The sequence below is a fragment of the Sus scrofa genome, chromosome 6 (assembly GCF_000003025.6).
Source record: "Sus scrofa isolate TJ Tabasco breed Duroc chromosome 6, Sscrofa11.1, whole genome shotgun sequence".
Taxonomy (NCBI): Eukaryota; Metazoa; Chordata; class Mammalia; order Artiodactyla; family Suidae; genus Sus; species Sus scrofa.
The window spans coordinates 106,749,117-106,768,049 of NC_010448.4; the positions used below are offsets into that span (position 1 = coordinate 106,749,117).

At 39.0% G+C, this 18,933-nt stretch overlaps 1 protein-coding gene across 5 annotated transcripts in view; it reads right to left on the bottom strand.

Annotated features, from left to right (window-relative positions):
• ESCO1 (establishment of sister chromatid cohesion N-acetyltransferase 1) overlaps positions 1 to 18,933 on the bottom strand; it is a 91,471-nt gene that overhangs the window by 51,142 nt on the left and 21,396 nt on the right. For 4 of the 5 annotated variants that reach the window (XR_002345054.1, XR_002345055.1, XM_021096164.1 and 1 more), the window contains exons 3-4: positions 3,657 to 3,759; positions 1,282 to 3,417 (exon numbers count right to left, since the gene is read on the bottom strand). Coding sequence is in view for 3 of the 5 variants with exons in the window: in XM_021096164.1 (XP_020951823.1) it covers positions 1,282 to 2,820 (1,539 nt within the window). In the remaining 2 variants the exon portion in view is untranslated. Of the gene's footprint in view, positions 1 to 1,281; positions 3,760 to 18,933 lie in introns of all 5 variants that reach the window. The other variant, XM_021096165.1, reaches the window with a different exon arrangement.

Here is an 18,933-nt window from a genome sequence, read left to right on the forward strand (position 1 = left end):
ACGCTGCAGGAGCGGTCCTAGAAAAGACAAAAAGACAAAAAAAAAAAGGAAAAAAAAGAAGTCCACAAATAACAAATGCTGGAGGGGGTGTGGAGAAAAGGGAACTCTCCTTCGCTGTTGGTGGGAAGGTAACTGGAACAACCACTATGGAAAACAGTTTGGAGGTACCTTAGAAAACAGAATTACCATATGACCCAGCAATCCCACTCTTGGGCATATATCCAGACAAAACTTTCCTTGAAAAAGACACATGCACCTGCATGTTCATTGCAGCACTATTCACAGTAGCCAAGACATGGAAACAACCTAAATGTCCATCAACAGATGAATGGATTAAGAAGATGTGGAATACTACACAATGGAATACTACTCACCCATAAATAAGAACAAAATAATGCCATTTGCAGAAACATGGATGGAACTAGAGACTTTCATACTAAGTGAAATAAGCCAGAAAGATAACAACAAATACCATATGATATCATTTATATCTGGAATCTAATACATGGCACAAATAAACCTTTCCACAGAAAAGAAAATCACGGACATGGAGAATAGACTTGTGGTTGCCAAGAGGGAGGGAGAGGGAGTTGGATGGACTGGAGTTTGCGGTTAGTAGATGCAAACTATTGCCTTTGGAATGGATAAGCAATGGGACCCTGCTATATAGCACTGGGAACTGTATCTGGTCACTTGCGATGGAGCATGATAATGTAAGAAAAAAGACTGTATACATGTATGTGTGACTGGGTCACCTTGCTGTACAGTAGAAAACTGACACAACACTGTAAACCAGCTGTAATGGAAAAAATAAAAATCTTTATTAAAATAAAAAAAATCTGGCCTCTGTAGTATTCTGAGGGCGCGGGGGTTGTAGAACCAGAAAAAAAAAAGGAAGTGCCCCAAGTTTAAGTTCTACATTTTAGTCATTCACTGTGAAACACTTTCTGTGGTTACAATTAATAGAAAAAGGAAACCAGGTGTGTATTAAATGAAAGAGAAGCTAGAATTCAAAAGGTTTATGCTTCACGTAAGTGAAAATAAGGGTGAAAATGAGGAAACCATTCATGTAAATGTAAGATCTCTAAAGGAGTCAGTAAATTCTATTACTCACTACTAGACTGAGTTAATAAAACTCTTGCTAACAACTGAATAGAATTCCTTAATAAATGACTCTTCAATCTTTTACGACACAATTCTTATGCTAAAATATGTTGTAAACACTTATTTCTTATCAGAGAGTACTCAGACACCTCTAAGTACATAATGAAAGGAGATTACCTTATCTGGGGTTGATTCAAAAGAATCTTTCTTCTGGTTATCCAGCGGTTGGTCAGGAGGTGGCTTTATCTGATTATCCAAATGACAATTTTCAGGAGCCCTTTTTGTGGTTTTATTAATTTCAACCGTAATATCATTAACTTCCTCAGAATTAATTTCTTTCATTTCTTCCTGCTGGCAAGCTTTCTTTTTATCATCATATGATTTTGACCCTAAAAATGTACTCTGAGTCACTGGATGATGCATTTCTAACGGTGGTAGTGAAAAATTGGTTCGTAATAAGCCCAATTTAGGGGAAACTTGAGTGTCTAATTTATTCTGCTGTGCAGAATTAAATTTTGAGAGCTTAATTTTAGTCCAGTTCGAGTTCTTTTTAGTTGAGCTGTTTATTCCATTTAGTATACATTTCACAGGCCTTGTTTTTCTACTGGGGAAGAAACGATTACACTGAACATCCTGATTTGTTTCCTTCTGATGAAGTATCTGTCTTTCTGTATCGGTCTCTTCCAATTTTATTTCTGTAGGCTTCTCCTCCTTTATATTTTCCATTTGCGAAGATTCTTTTTTTACCTCTACAGTATCTGACTCAATTTCACCAGCAATTTCTTCACAGAGCTGGAGAATGCTCCCTCGTTTGCTCTTTCCTGCTTGCTCCAGCTCATTATCTACACTTTGTTCAGGCACTGACGGCTGTGGACTTTTTTGGGGTTTTGCACTAGTATTCACTTGTGTATGAACTGACTTCTTCATCTCATTCTTTTTAGATACCACTGAAGTAGCCTTTTTTGATCTTTTTATCTCAGAAGTTGTTACAGGCACAGATTTTGTTTCCTCTTTTCTAGTATTCTTCTGAAGACACTTTTCAGATTCTTTTATGCACTGAGAACTACAAGTATAAGCTGTCTGAGGCTCTATTTTGCGTTTTTTTCCTTTGGGGGAATTTATTACTTCATTCATTACAGAATTTTCATCCTCTTTAGAATCCGAGTTTATTTCCAGTACTTTTCTTTTCACATGTTTCTGATTTGTTTTAACTTTATTAGATTTACTTTGAGTATTGCTACAGTGCTCTTTCCTTGTTGATGGCAAACTTTGTTTAGCTGCTTGAACTTGACCATGAATTTCTCTACTACGCAGAGACCTTGTTGAAACCTCTGTTAACTGTTGTAGTCTTTGTGATCTCCTATTAAGCTGTTCATGTGATTTAGGGGTTTCATGCACTGATTTTTTCTGAGACAATTTCTTTTTTATAGATTCTTGTTGTGAATGTCCCTTTACAGTCACCATATTTTTATTAATTGATTTACCAGGTTTTTTATCACTGGATGCTGACCTTGTACTCATACATGTTCCTAATTCAGACTGATTTGTTCTACTTTTATTGGAAGAATTAACCAGTGATTTTACAGCTTCCTTTGGACCTGGTTTTTTTGCTGGAGTCTTTTGAGAATCTTGAATTTGTGTTTCTAGATTCTTATCTTCACTCTTTGTAATAGCACTAGAGGAATTTTCTTTTGATTTCTCCTGAATGGACATCATTCCTGAGTACGGTCCTCTTTTTCTGAGTAATTTTTGAAATTTTTGTGTTCCAGTAGGTGTAAATGCTGAATGTCTACTGTTACTACTGAAGAGCAGGTCTTAAAAATCAATTTTAGCTGATACTGATATACTTTTTCAACAAAAAATACTAGTTTGCTAAGATTTCTGTCATCCTTATGACATGAGAAAAGCTGGCATGAAGGCTAAAATATATTTGCCTTATTTTGGACAAGGTAATAGAAATTTGTGGAAATTTTAAATCTAATTTAAATTAGTTCTATTTTTAGAACTTTTTATGAAAAATGTTTCACTCAAATTTGATTTGTTTTGTTAAATTTTCAATTAATATTAGTTTTCAGGCCTAGCCCTATTACTGAAGGAGTTATTTATCACTGACTTGTCTGTTTTGAAAAAGTTTTTGAAAACTTTTTTCTTCTGAAGTCTACAGTTACTGGACTTTGATTCACTGGAAACATGTCTTACAGCTAACACGTTTCTCTCCTTGTTTGCTAAGTCTGTTGGCTTAAAATTCTTATCTAACCACTCCCGTTTAATAAAATACTCTATTAATAGAGATTTCCTTTTGTGCTGGCATTTCTGAAAAATTAAAAAAAAAAATTAAATTTTGCACAATCTAAGAAATTTGGCAATACTAATACTATACAGAAACAACCATGATTTACATAAAATCTAAATTCTCTTTTTGAATTATTTAGTCTGTATACATAAGGCTAAGATAAAAGTATCCCGGGTACAATCTTATAAATAAATCAATAATCTGTCGTATATAAGCAAAGACTAGTGGAAAAGTCAGTCTATTTCTTGAGGTTACTTACAGTTCCTTTCCCCCAAGACTGAATTGATCTTTCAGCCACCATAACTCATAAAAATTTGACAAAATCATTCCTTATAATTTCCTTTTAACACATTTCACAGCACCTAAAAGAAAAAATATTTTAAAAAAGAGGTATAAAGGAAAGATGTAATCATTCACCTCTCAAATCTATTACTATATTAATCTATACTCCATAATTTTAACCTGTTCTACCATTTGTCTTCAGAATTCAATTTATACACAGAACTTCAGTATTTCTAACCTGAAGTAAACTATGGTACATGCATCCAACAAAATACACTTTTCTATTTCATTGATGAAATCTGTTTTGTGGTTTGTTTTTTTGGTTGTGCCCATGGCATGAAAACGTTGCCAGGTCATGATGAAACCCATGACACAGCAGTGACAATGCCAGATCCTTAACCACAAGACTACCGGCAAACTCCCATTTTATGTTTTAGAAAAAGTTTTAAAAATACCAAAAAATTCATAATGCAGACATACCATGGTTAAGTGGTAAAATCCTATTTTAAGGAAAAACTGCACATAAATATCTATATACATAGAAAAACGGTAACACATAGTTAAAAAGGCAGGTTTAAACACACAGTATTTACCTCTATCATGTGCTATCTACTAAAAAACAAAAAGCATTAAAACAAAACAAAACCCTAAGCCTGAAGGACAAAAAACGAAAGTGTAAATGATAAAAATAAACAGTATAGAAGCTACAAAAAAGGACAAAAAAACTTCAGACTCAAGAAAAAACTTAATCCTAAACTAGAAGAGGAAACCAGAAAAACCAAGCAAGCAACAGCTCTACTTAAGCCACAGAATCCCTCAAGAAGCAGAAACTGGCAGTACCAGGAGATGGAGAGATGGAGGGGAAAAAAGGGGACTCAAAAAAGGGGAAAGAAAAATACACACACACACACACACACACAAAAACAGTGGGGGGAGAAAAAAGACTTGGAGTTCTCCTGTGGCTTAGGAGGTTAAATATCCAGTGCTGTCACTGTACTGGCTTCAGTCACTGCTGTGGTGCACATTCAATCCCTGGCCTGGGAACTTCCACATGACATGGGTGCAGCAAAAAAAAAAGGAGTTCCCGTCGTGGCGCAGTGGTTAACGAATCCGACTAGGAACCATGAGGTTGAGGGTTCGATCCCTGCCCTTGCTCAGTGGGTTAAGGATCCGGCGTTGCCGTGAGCTGTGGTGTAGGTTGCAGACGCGGCTCGGATCCCGAGTTGCTGTGGCTCTGGCATAGGCTGGCAGATACAGCTCCGATTAGACCCCTAGCCTGGGAAACTCCATATGCTGCGGGAGCGGCCCAAGAAATAGCAAAAAGACAAAAAAAAAAAAAAAAAAAAAGGGTGCGTGGACCTCCCACCTGCCATTCCATGAACTGCTACCCAGAAGACTAGCCTGCATAACTCCCTAAAGACTGTATAAATCTTTGGAAGGAGTAAAACAAAAGGTCTTTAGTCTGGGGGCTCAACAGTCACAACTGAGGGAAGAAGAGAAGTATCATACGTACAACAGAGGAAATAAGTAGCAGTGCACATACTGATTACTGAAACCCACTCCTTCTACCCAAAGCTCTCTGCCTACTCAGAAACCCCCAGAGAACAGGAGCCAAGCTTATACTTTCTAGGAAGGAAACTGAAAGATTAATTCCTAATGAATTCGACAAAACCAGAGAAAGGATCTAAAAAATACTGATAGGGCCCAAAGTCATTAAGCACAATCTCTCTGTCTCCGTCTATTTCTGTCTCTCTCACCCCCTCATTCACACCCTACAAGCTGGAGACTACCAGCCCACCCACCACCCAAAACACACAGTTTCCAATCAGTTTTTAGTGCATCACTTATAACCACAAGCAGATAAACAAGAATCACCATATACATGAAGAAAATCTAAAGCTTAAAAAAAAGAAGAAAAGAAAAAAAAAAAAAAAAAACAGGAAAGAAGTTGCTTAGAAGAAAAAAAGCACAAACTAAAAATAAGCTAATTTGGAGTTCCTGTCATGGCGCTGAAGATATGAGCCCGACTAAGAACCATGAGGTTTCGGGTTTGATCCCTGGCCTTGCTCAGTCGGTTAAGGATCTGGTGTTGCTGTGAGATGTGATGCAGGCTGGCAGCTATAGCTCTGATTACACCCCCAGCCTGGGAACCTCCATATGCCTCAGGTGTGGCCCTAAAAGGCAAAAAAAAAATTTTAATAAAAAAATAAAAGCTAATTCATCCATGAAACAATTATATAAGAACATTCACAGTACAAAAAGGAACTCTTGAAAATTAAAAATTATATAAAAGAAATGAGAAAGTCAAAAGAAGCATCAGAAGATATAGAGATGTCCTATGGGAAGTCCCCTTGTGGCACAGTAGGTTAAGGGTCTGGCATTGCTGCAGCTACAGCAAAGTTTGATCCCTGGCCCGGGAACTTCCACATGATGCAGGTGTGGGGAAAAAAAGAATTTCCTATGAAGTAGAACAAAAATAGCAAGATGGCAAATATGAGATAAAAAAGAAAAAGGATATCCAGTAACTGGAGTATTAGAAAATAGAGAAAAGGCACTGAAAAAATTTTAAAAATTCAATAAATTTTTCTAGAACTGAAAGACATGAGTTTCCAGATTAAAAGGGCCAAGAACATGTAGCATAATGGATAAAAAAAAAGATTTTAAAAAGCTTATCATGAGGACAAAAAAGATGACCCTCAAACTTCTAAAGGGAAAAAAATCTAGACAACATACTGAAGATTATGAATAAATATTACACCAGACCTCTCAGCACCAAGAATAGAAGAGAGATAATGTGGGAAATCTTCCACAACACTAAAAGAAAATTATGTCCAAAGTAGACTTCAATGCTCAAACAATTAAGGATATTTTCAGACATGTAGGGGGCTTCAAAAAATTTACCTCCCACAGGAGTTTCCATTGTGGTGCAACAGGATCAGCGGAACCTTGGGATTGCTGGGACACAAGTTTAATCCCCAGCCCAGCACAAGTGGGTTGAGCATCTGGCACTACAACAACTGCAGCTTAGGTCACGACTGCAGCTAAGATATGATCCCTGGTCTGGGAACTCCATAGGCCACAGGGCAGCCAAAAAGAAAAAAAAAAAAATTTACCTCCCACATATCTAGGAGCTACTATTCAAAGTGCACCACAAAATGAATGTTAAAATTAATCAAAGGAAGAGAAGAAATGAGGAGAGGGTTCAGAAGAAAAAAAAAAATGAAACAAGTAATGTGTCCTTACAGAAGTTCATATAGATAATTTAAACAAATTTTTTAAAATAACTGCTATTGAAAAAAATAGTAAGAGAGTTCCCGTCATGGTGCAGCAGAAACGAATCCTACTAGGAACTATGAGGTTGCGGGTTCGATTCCTGGCCTCACTCAGTGGGATCAGTGGCATCTCTAGAGCACAGGGACTCAGGTTTGGTCCCCAGCCAAGAACAGTGGGTTAAAGATCCAGCACTGTCTCAGCTGAAGCTCACATCACAAATGTTGCTCAGATCTGATCCCTAGCCCAGGAACCCCATGTGCTGTGAGGAGGCTAAAGATAATATAACTGCTATGGATAATACAGATATATATAGTCACTCTTGATTATCTACTCATGACAATAAAATGAAAATGTTGGCAGCTAAAGAACTGAAGATATTTTCAAATATATCTTTCTTAGTATCATCAACTTTTGGAGTGTACAAACAACAAAAATAAATATCATGCTGTGTCAGTGACACAAAAAATCTTCCACTAAATTCAGCATGTATTTTTTTCCCAGCAAGTTGTTGTTTTGTTTTTGTTTTTAATTTTATGGCTGCACCCACAGCATATGGAAGTTCCCAGGCCAGGGAGAGAATCTGAGCTGCAGCTGCAAACTTAACACAGGATCCTTAAAACCACTGCGCCAGGAAGAGGAAGAGGATTGAACCAGCACCTCTGCAGCAATCCATGCTCCTGCAGTCAAATTTGTAACCCAGTGAAACAAGGTGGGAACTCCAAGTGTTTTCAGTTTTTGTTTTTTTTTAAGTGTTGCAAAGATGGTAAAATTAAGTAAGAGAAAGAAATAATACACAAAGAAAATTATTTTTTAAGACAACGAAGAGAAAAATTCAGTATGTGAATTCAATACGGTAAATTGGTAAAATAAAGATTAAAAATTCAAAAGCTTTAAACAAAGAACAATCACCTGAAATACATAAGGGAAGAAAGTATCAGATACCAGTTACAGTAACATACACATACACAAGTCAACTTAAAAAGTAATTTGGTATATACACCTGCATCGTATATAATATTTTACATCAACATATCTCAACTTAAAAAAATCAGAAAAAGTTGGAGTTCCTGTCGTGGCTCAATAGTTAATGAACCCGACTAAAATCCATGAGGACTCGAGTTTGATCCCTGGCCTCATTCAGTGGGTTAAGGATTCAGCACTGCCATGAGCTGTGGTGTAGATCGCAGACGTGGCTTGGATCCTGCATGGCTGTGGCTGTGGCGGAGGCTGGCAGCTATAGCTCCAATGCGACCCCTAACCAAGGAACCTCCTTATGCCGAGGGTGCAGCCCTAAAAAGACAAAACAACAACAACAACAAAAAAGAAAACATAATGAGATACAGGTTGGACTTCTTGATATTAAAATACACCTAGTTATAATAATTAACAATTTAGTTTGGGGGTTTTTTTTGGCCCCACACACAACATTTGGAAGTTCCCGGGCCAGGGATCAAACTCACACCACAGCAGCAAACCAAGCCACTGCAGCGACAACATCAAATCCCTAACACAATGCATGACAAAGGAACTCTAACAATTTAGGTGTGGAGTCCCTGTTGTGCCTCAACAGTAACAAACCCGACTAGTATCCGTGAGGATGCAGATTCAATCCCTGGCCTCGCTCAGTGGATTAAGGATCTGGCATTGCCGTAAGCTGTGGTGTAGGCTGGCAGCTGCAGTTCCAATTCAACCCCTAGCCTGGCAACTTTCAAATGCCTCAGCTGCAGCCCTAAAAAAAAAAAAAACAATTTAGTTCTAATATATCAATAGACAAAACATTAACAGATCAGAGACTCAAAAAAATACACTCAAACACATGAGCGAATTTAGTCCATAACAAAGTATTAACTTCAATTACAGAAGAAAAGAGTATTCAACAGTCAGTATGAGGACAACTGGGTAACCCTCTGGATAATTACAGCTTAAGATTGAGGTAATGTCCAAAAGAAATTAATTGTTAAAAATTTAAACATAAAAAAACATCGGCGTTCCCATTGTGGCTCAGTGGTTAATGAATCCGACTAGGAACCATGAGGTTGCCGGTTCGATCCTGGCCTCGCTCAGTGGGTTAAGGATCCAGCATTGCTGTGAGCTGTGGTGTAGGTTGCAGACGAGGATCAGATCCCGCGTTGCTGTGGCTCTGGCATAGGCCAGCAGCTACAGCTCCAATTAGACCCCTAGCTTGGGAATCCCCATATGCCGAAGAAGTAGCTCTAGAAAAGGCAAAGAGACAAAAAAATAAATAAATAAACAGGAGTTCCTGCCATGGCGCAGTGGGTTAAACTGAAGGGGCTCAAATCACTGTGTAGACACAGGTTTAATCCTGGGCCAGTACAGTGGTTGAAAAGGATCCAGTACTGCCACAACTGTGGCACAGGTCAGAGTTAAGTCTCAGATTCAATCCCTGGCCCAGGAACTTCCATATGCTGTGGGTGCAGCATAAACTTTAAAAAGAAAAAAAAATTCACACATAAAAAAAAAGACTAAAATGTGGGAGAATTTTAATATCTGTTTTCAGAGTGGCAAAGTCTTGTCACAAAATTCAAAGGTCAAGTGTGAGGGACAAGACCAGTGGAAAAAATGCTGTCAAGAAGTATCACCATAATAGAGATAGGATTAAGGTGACAGAATAGAAGGACTGGAGCTCACTTTCTCTCATAAAAAACCACAGAACTACAGAAATGCTTAACGACCTTCAACCAAAGGGACTGGAAACTTCCAAAAAGATATCCCACTTTAGAAAACAAAGAGGTGGCCACATCAAGACAGCAGGAGGAGCAATTACATGATATAAGCTACCTCATACCCACCGAGTGGGAAGCCCTCAGACTGGAATGTAACTGCATCTCAGAGACCCACCTACAGGAGTGAGAGTTCTGAGCCCAACGTTCAATCCCCACGCCTGGGGATCTGGCACTGGGAGAAACTGCCCCCAGGAGCATCTGGCACTGAAGCCCAGTGGGGCTTGTGTGCAGGAGCTCCACAGGACTGGGGGAAACAGAGACTCTATTCTTGAAAGTTGCACACAAACTTTCAGGTGCACTGGGTCCCAGGGCAAAGCAAAGGCTCCACAGCAATCTGGGTCGGACCTGACTGCAGTTCTTGGAGGATCTCCTGGGAAAACAGGGGGTGACTGTGGTTGGTTGGGGAGGGGGGGACATTACAGGCAAAGCTCTCAGGAATATTCACCAGCGTGTGTTCCTCTAGACATGGCCATTTTGGGAAAATCTGGCCCCCCTCATCAGGGCTGAAAAGCACCAGGCCAAACAATAATCCAGGTGGGATCATAGCTCCACCCATCAGTAAGCAGGCTGCCTAAAGACACCCTAAGCACACAGCCGCCTCTAATCTCACCCAGAGACAAAGCCCCATCTACCAGTGGGCAAGCACCAGTCCCTCCCATCAGGAAGCCCACAGCAAGCCCCCTTACCAACTTCAGCCACGAGGTGGGCAGACACTGGAAGCAAGAGAGGCAGAGTTCCCATCGTGGCACAGCAGAAACGAATCTGACTAGGAACCATGAAGTTGCAGGTTCAATTCCTGGCCTTGTTCAGTGGGTTAAGGATCTAGTATTGCTGTGACCTGTGGTGTAGGTCACAGACACAGCTTGGTTCCAACATTACTGTGGCTGTGGCAAAGGCCATCAGCTGTAGGTCAGATTAGATTCCCTAGCCTGGAAACCTCCACATGGGTGTGGCGCTAAAAAGACAAAAAAAAAAAAAAAAAAAAAAAAAAAAGGGTAAGAGAGGCTTCTACTATATTGTCTGCAAAAAGGAGACCACACCAAAAACCTACAAAAATGAAAACGTAGAGAACTATAACTCAGATAAGGGAACAAGAAAAAAAACCCAGAAAAACAGCTAAGTGATCCGGAGATCATCAGCCTCCAGGAAAAACTTTAGACAGATGATGTTGAAAATGATGCAAGACATTGGAAATAAACTGGAGGCAAAGACTGATAATTTACAGTAAACACTGAGCAAATATATTTAAAACTTAAGCAAGCAGAGATGCAAATATAATACAATAACTTGAATAAAAAATTCATTAGAAGCACTCAACCGCAGAATACAGGAAGCAGACTAACGAATAAGCAAGGTGGAGGACAGACTAGTGGAAATCAATGACACAGAACAGAAAAGAGAAGACATATTAAAAAGAAATGAAGACAGTCTAAAAGAACTCTGGGACATTAAATACACCAGCATCCGTATTATAGGGGTACCAGAAGGAGAAGAGAGAAAGAGACAGAGAAAAATATTCAAAGAGATAATAGCCGCAAACTTCCCTAACATGGGAAAGGAGCCACTCACACGAATCAGGAAGCACAACAAGTACCATATAAAATAAACTGAAAGAGGAACACCCCGAGACACATATTAATCAAACTGACCAAAATTAAAGACAAAGAGAAAATAATGAAAGCAGCTAGGGAAAATAAACAAATAACATATAAGGGAACTCCAATAAAGTTATCGGTAGATTCTTCAGCATAAACTCTGCAGACCAGAAGGGAGTGGAATGGTATACTTAAAATGATGAAAGGGAAAAAACCCTCCAACCAAGATTACTCTATCCAGCAAGGCTCTCATTCAGATTTGAAGGAGAAATCAAAAGCTTTACAGACATGCAAAAGCTAAGAGAATTCTGCAACACTAAACCAGCTTTACAACAAATACTAACAGAACTTCTCTAGGCAGAAAAGAAAAAGCCACAACCAGAAACAAACCACCACAAATGATGAGGCTCACCAGTAAAGGCATATATATACAGTAAAGGTAGGAAATCATTCACGCACAAATATGCCACCAAAATCAGAAATCATAAGAAGAGGAGGGTAGAATGCAGGACACTGGAAATGCACTTGCAATTAAGAAACCAACAACTGGGATTAGCAGAGAGAGAGGATTAAGATGGCGGAATAGAAGGACAGGAGCTCAACTTCTCTCCTGAAAACAACAAAATTCACAACTAAAGGCTGAGCAATCTCCACCCAAATGGACTGGAAACCTTAAAAAAGATACCCTAATCCAGAAGAAAAAGAGGAGGCCACATCAAGAGGTAGGAGGGGTGATTTCGTGATATAAACAACCCCATACCTCTGGGGTGGGAAGCTCCACAGACTGAAAACCAACTGGTTCACAGAGACTCATCTACAGGAGTGAGAGTTCTGAGCCCCACATCAAACTCTCACGTGTGGAGATCTGGCACTGGGAGAAAGAGCCCCTGGAGCATTTGGCATTGAAGGCCAGTGGGACTTGTGCACAGGAGCTCCACGGGACTGGGGGAAACGGAGATCCCATTCTAAAAAAGTGCACACAGACTTTCACGTGCACTGGGTCCCAGGGCAAAGCAAAGTCTCCATAGGAATCTGGGTCAAACCTGACTGTAGTTCTTGGAGGACCTCCTGGGAAAACAGGGGTGAATGTGGCTTGTTGTGAGGGAAGGACATTGGAAGCAAAGCTCTTGGGAATACTCAGCAGAATATTCCTGAGAAATATGCTTTTCTCTGGAGGTGGCCAGTTTGGGATAATCTGGCCCCACCCAAGTCAGTGGCACTGAGAAGCCCAAGGGCAAACAACAGTCCAGGTGGGATCACAGCCCTGCTCCTCAGTAAACAGACTGCCTAAAGACCCCTCAGGCAGCAGCTGCCTCTAATCCCATCCAGAGACAAAGCCCCATCCTCCAGAGGGATTAGAATCAGCTCCACCTACCAGTGGGCAGGCATCAGTCCCTCCCATCAGGAAGACTACAGCAAGCCCCCATACTGACTTCAGCCACCAGGGGGGCAGACACCAGAAGTAAGAGAGACTACAACTCTATTTATCTGTAAAAAGATCACTACGCCAAAAACCTATAAAAACAAAAAGACAGAGAACTATAACTCAGATGAGGGAGAAAGGAAAAAAACCCAGAAAATCAGCTAAGTGATGATGAGATTCTCAGCATCCAGGAAAAACACTTTAGATTGTTGATGCTGAAGATGAGGCAAGACATTGGAAATAAACTGGAGGCAACAGAGATGGATAACTTACAGGAAACACTGAGCAAAGAGATACAAGATATAAAACGTAAACAAGAAGAGATGCAAAATACAATAACTGAAATAAAAAACTCACTAGAAGCAGCTAACAGCAGACTACAGGAGGCAGAAGAACGAATAAGCGAGGTGGAGGACAGATTAGTAGAAATTATGGATGCGGAACAGAAAAGAGAAAAAAGATTGAAAACAAATGAAGAGAGTCTCAGAGAACTCTGGGACAACGTTAAACGCACCAACATCCATATTATAGGGGTGCCAGAAGAAGAAGAGAGAGAGAAGAAGACAGAAAAAATATTCCAAGAGATAATAGCCGAAAACTTCCCTAACATGGGAAAGGAACCACTCACTCAAATCCAGGAAGCACAACGAGTACCATATAAAATAAACCCTAGGATGAATACCCTGAGACACATATTAGTCAAACTAACCAAAATCAAAGACAAAGAGAAAATCTTGAAAGCAGCTAGGGAAAAGAAACAAGTAACATACAAGGGAACCCCAATAAGGTTATCAGCAGATTTTTCAGCAGACACTCTGCAGGCCAGAGGGGAGTGGCATGATATACTTAACGTGATGAAAGGGAAAAACCTCCAACCAAGATTACTTTACCCAGCAAGGCTCTCATTCAGATTTGAAGGAGAAATCAAAACCTTCACAGATAAGCAAAAGCTAAGAGAATTCAGCAACAGCCTTACAACAAATACTAAAGGAACTTCTCTAGGCAGAAAAGAAAAGACAGCAACAGGAAACAAAAATACCACAAATGACAAGGCTTACCAGTAAAGGTATCTATACAGTAAAGACACGAAATCATCCATGCACAATTATGCCACCAAAATCAGAAATCATGAGAAGACGTGGGTACAAATGCAGGACACTGGAGATGAACTTGCAATTAAGAAACAACAACTTTAAAAAATCTCACATACCTATAGACTCTTTTTTTTTTTTTTTTTTTTTTTTTTTGTCTTTTTGTCTTTTTGTCTTTTGTTGTTGTTGTTGTTGCTATTTCTTGGGCCGCTCCTGCGGCATATGGAGGTTCCCAGGCTAGGGGTTGAAACTGAGCTGTAGCCACCGGCCTACGCCAGAGCCACAGCAACGCGGGATCCGAGCCGCGTCTGCAACCTACACCACAGCTCACGGCAAACACCACAGTTCACGGCAACGCCGGATCGTTAACCCACTGAGCAAGGGCAGGGACCGAACCCGCAACCTCATGGTTCCTAGTCGGATTCGTTAACCACTGCGCCACGACGGGAACTCCACCTATAGACTCTTATATCAAAACTTCAGAATAACTTTAAACCAAAAATCTACAGTTGATAGACAAACAAGGAATCTCTGGAGAAGAAATATATCTCATAGTAAATAAGTGCATAATCCACCATGAAGGGGGTCATTTGACATCATTCTTGGAATGCTGAAGTCTTCTTAGATCTGATTCCGATTTCCTCTCCATCAAAAAATTTATGATAATTATAATTAAATAACGCAACTGTACAATTAAATAATACAGTTCTACAAGTGTATTACTAATAACCATTTCTCTCCATGGTACAATGTAAGGTCTATAATGTCTTGTTTATCACATCACCTAGAATGGTGTAATGCCTATATTGAAGAATCAATAAGATGTTACAAATTGTGAGGACATATTTATATAGTTACACTGTTTTTTAACCAATTTATGCATTTTATATTTTACTTATTTTCAGAGGGTCTATTATTTTTGTTTTTCTTACCAGTTAAGTTATTCCTTTTATTATGCTACATAAAATATTTAATGATATATAAGGCTTTCTTCTTTATAAGTTTTAGTTGCATAATATACACAATTTTAATATAATGCTAATTTTTAAAGAAAAGTTGAAATGTAATAGATAATACTAAATAGTAAAGATGAAAGCCATACAAAATGGGATAAAATATAGAATAAATTTCCTATTTGTCTCAGCACATTTTCCATTCCACTTCTCCAGCGGGAGTCACTTAATCTGTTTCTTAAGATCCATGATATAATAATCTGTGTGAACGTAACTGTGTTTAAATATATGTATTTCATTCTGTAAAAAAAAATAAAATTAAATTAAAAAAAATGGATTAGCAATGAGATTCTTCAGTGTAGCACTGAGAACTATGTCTAGTTTTTTATGACAGATCATGATAGTGGGAGAAAAAAAGAATGTATACATGTATGTGTAACTGGATCACCATGCTGTACAGTAGAAAAAAAAAAACTGTATTTGGGAAATAACAATAAAAAAAGAAAAAGGAAAAAAAAAACAACTTAAAACAATCTCATGTATATCTACATATACATATATATACATGTATATATATAGACCTCTATATCAAAACTGCAGGGTAACTGCAAACCAAAAATCTACAATTGATACACAAACAAATAAGAAAAATCAACTCAAATACAACACTAAAGATACTCATCAAACCACAAGAGGAGAGAATAAGAGATGAAAGGAAGACAAAAGATCAACAGAAACAAATCCGAAACAGTTAATAAAATAGCAATAAGAACACACATATCAATAATTACCTTAAATGTTAACGGACTAAATGCCCCAAGCAAAAGACATAGACTGGCTGAATGGATACAAAAACAAGATCCATATGTATGCTGCCTTCAAAAGAGACACACTTCGGGGTTCCTGTCATGGCGCAGTGGTTAACGAATCCGACTAGGAACCATGAGGTTGGGGGTTCGGTCCCTGCCCTTGCTCAGTGAGTTAACGATCCCGGCGTTGCCATGAGCTGTAGCTGGGATCCAGCGTTGCTGTGGCTCTGGCGTAGGCTGGCAGCTACAGCTCCGATTAGACCCCTAGCCTGGGAACCTCCATATGCCACGGGAGCAGCCCAAAGAAATTAAAAAAAAAAAAGAGAGAGAGAGAGAGAGAGACACATTTCACTTCTAGGGACACATACAAATTGAAAATGAGAGGATGGAAGAAAATATTCCATGCAAACGAGAATCAAAAGAAAGCTGGAGTAGCAATACTCATATCAGACAAAATAGACCTTAAAATAAAGACTATTATAAGAGACAAAGAAGGACATTACATAATGATTAAAGGATCAATCCAAGAAGACAAAAAAATAACAATTATAAATATATATGCACCCAACGTAGGACCACCTCAATATATAAGGCAACTGCTAACGACCTTAAAAGGAGAAATCGACAATAATACAGTAATGGCAGGGGACTTTAACACCCCACTTACAATAATGGACAGATCATCCAGACAAAAAATCAACAAGGAAACACAGGCCCTAAATGAAGCATTAGACCAGAAGGACTTAACAGATATTTATAGGACATTCCACCCAAAAGCAACAGAATACACATTCTTCTCAAGTGCACACAGAACATTCTCTAGGACTGATCACATTCTGGGCCACAAATCAAGCCTCAGTAACTGTAAGAAAACTGAAATCATATCAAGCATATTTTCCGACCACAACGCTATACGACTGGAAATCAACAAGAAAAAAACTGCAAAAAACACAAACACATGGAGACTAAACAACGTGCTACTAAACAACCAATGGATCACTGAAGAAATCAAAGAGGAAATTAAAAAATACCTAAAAGCAATGACCACAAAGATACAACACTCCAAAACCTATGGGATGCAGCTAAAGCAATTCCAAGAGGGAGGTTTATAGACATACAAGCCTACCTCAGCAAACAAGAGAATGGATAAGCAATGAGGTTCTACTGTACAGCACGGGGGACTATATCCAGTCTCTTGGGATAGAACATGATGGAAGATGTTATGAAAAGGATGTATGCATATGCATGACTGGGTCCCTTTGCTGTACAGCAGAAATTGGCACAGCATTATAAATCAACTATACTTTAATAAAAAAAAAATTTTAAGAAGCAAAAAAAAAAGGAAATATCACCATAATATATTCACCAGAAAGAAACCACAGATGGCTGGTATGATAATAGCAGAACACACACAAATTAAAACCAAATCAAAATAACATTTTCTACACATCAGGCCCGCAAAAGATTAGGAAGTTTAACAACACAGCCTTAGCAAGGGTTTGAGACAGGTTACTCTGATGTCATTGCAGGTGACTGAATGTCTATGTAGGAAAATTTGTCAAAAAAAAAAAAATCAATAAATATTATAAATGCTAAATTTCAAACAATTTCATTTCTAAGACTTTACAGATATTCTTGCACAAATGCACAAAGACACAAATAAATAATGCTAAATTTCAAACAATTTCATTTCTAAGACTTTACAGATATACTTGCACAAATGAACAAAGACACAAATAAATATAAAATTCACTGCAACACTGTATAATCACAATAAACAGACTGAATATCCACAATAAACACCCATTATTATAAACCACTTTATAATTAATGATATTCATACTACTGAGCATCATGCAATCATGTCAAAGAAGAGATGAGATTCAACTCAATTACAGGCAAAATTCACACAGATTTTTTATTTTTATTTATTTATTTATTTTTTGTCCTTTTGCCATTTCTTGGGCAGCTCCAGCAGCATATGGATGTTCCCAGGCTAGGGGTCTAATCAGAGCTATAGCTGCCAGCCTACGCCAGAGCCACAGCAACGCAGGATCCGAGCTGCGTCTGCGACCTACACCACAGCTCATGGCAACACCAGATCTTTAACCCACTGAGCAAGGGCAGGGACAGAACCCACAACCTCATGGTTCCTAGTCGGATTCGTTAACCACTCCACCATGACAGGAACTCCCACACAGATTTTTTATATGGAAATTGATGGCCTGACCCACCATAGCTCAATGGGTTAAGAATCTGACTGGAGGAGTTCCCGTTGTGGCACAAAGGAAACTAATCTTACTAGTATTCATGACGATGAGGGTTCAATCCTTGGCCTTGCTAAGTTAAGGATCTGTCATTGCCGTGAGCTATGGTGTAGGTCACAGATGTGGCTGTGATTCGGAGTTACTGTGGCATGGGCCAGCAGCTGTAGCCCCAATTCAACCCCTACCCTGGGAACTTCCATATGCCACAAGCACAGCCCTGGAAAGCAAAAAAAAAAAAAAAAAAAAAAAAAAAGGAGAGGCTCAGGTCACTGTGGAGGGGCAGGTCTGAATACCGGAATGGCACAGTGGATTAAAGGATCTGGTGTTGCAGCTGCAGCGTAGTAGATCACAGCTGTAGCTTGGATTCAATCCCTAATGGGAACCTCCATTTGCCACAGGTGCAGCCATAAAATTTTTTAAAATTAAAAAATAAAACTTATGTGGAAAAGCAAAAACTGGAGTTACCGTCATGGCTCAGTGGTTAATGAATCCAACTAGGAACCATGAGGTTGCAGGTCTGACCTCTGGCCTCGCTCAGTGGGTTAAGGATCCAGCATTGCAGTGAGCTGTGGTGTAGGTCGTAGTCAAGGTTCAGACCCCAAGTTGCTGTGGCTCTGGCATAGGCCGGGGGCTACAGCTCGGATTAGACCCCTAGCCTGGGAACCTGCATATCCCATGGGTGCAGCCCTAGAAAAGACCAAAAAAAAAAAAAAAGGAAAAAGAAAAGCAAAAACCATGTACAACAGACAAAGCCCTCCCCAACATAAATTTGAAAAACTGATGCTATCTGATTTCAAGACTTATGATAAAACTACAGAAATCAAGACAAAGGGTCACAGATCAGTGGAAAAGAATTCAGATATAGACCTATACATTTATGGTCAGTTGATTTTCGGCCAAAGTTCTAAGCCATGTCCACGTGGAAAAGAAAAGTCTGCAATAATAGTGTTGAACTACTGAATATCCAAATAGGAAAAAAAAATTAATATGGCTTAAGGACTTAAATGTAAGACAAGACACCATCAAACAGGTAGAAGAGAACACAGGCAAAACATTCTCTGACATCAACTTTACAAATGTTTTCCCAAGGCAAAATAAA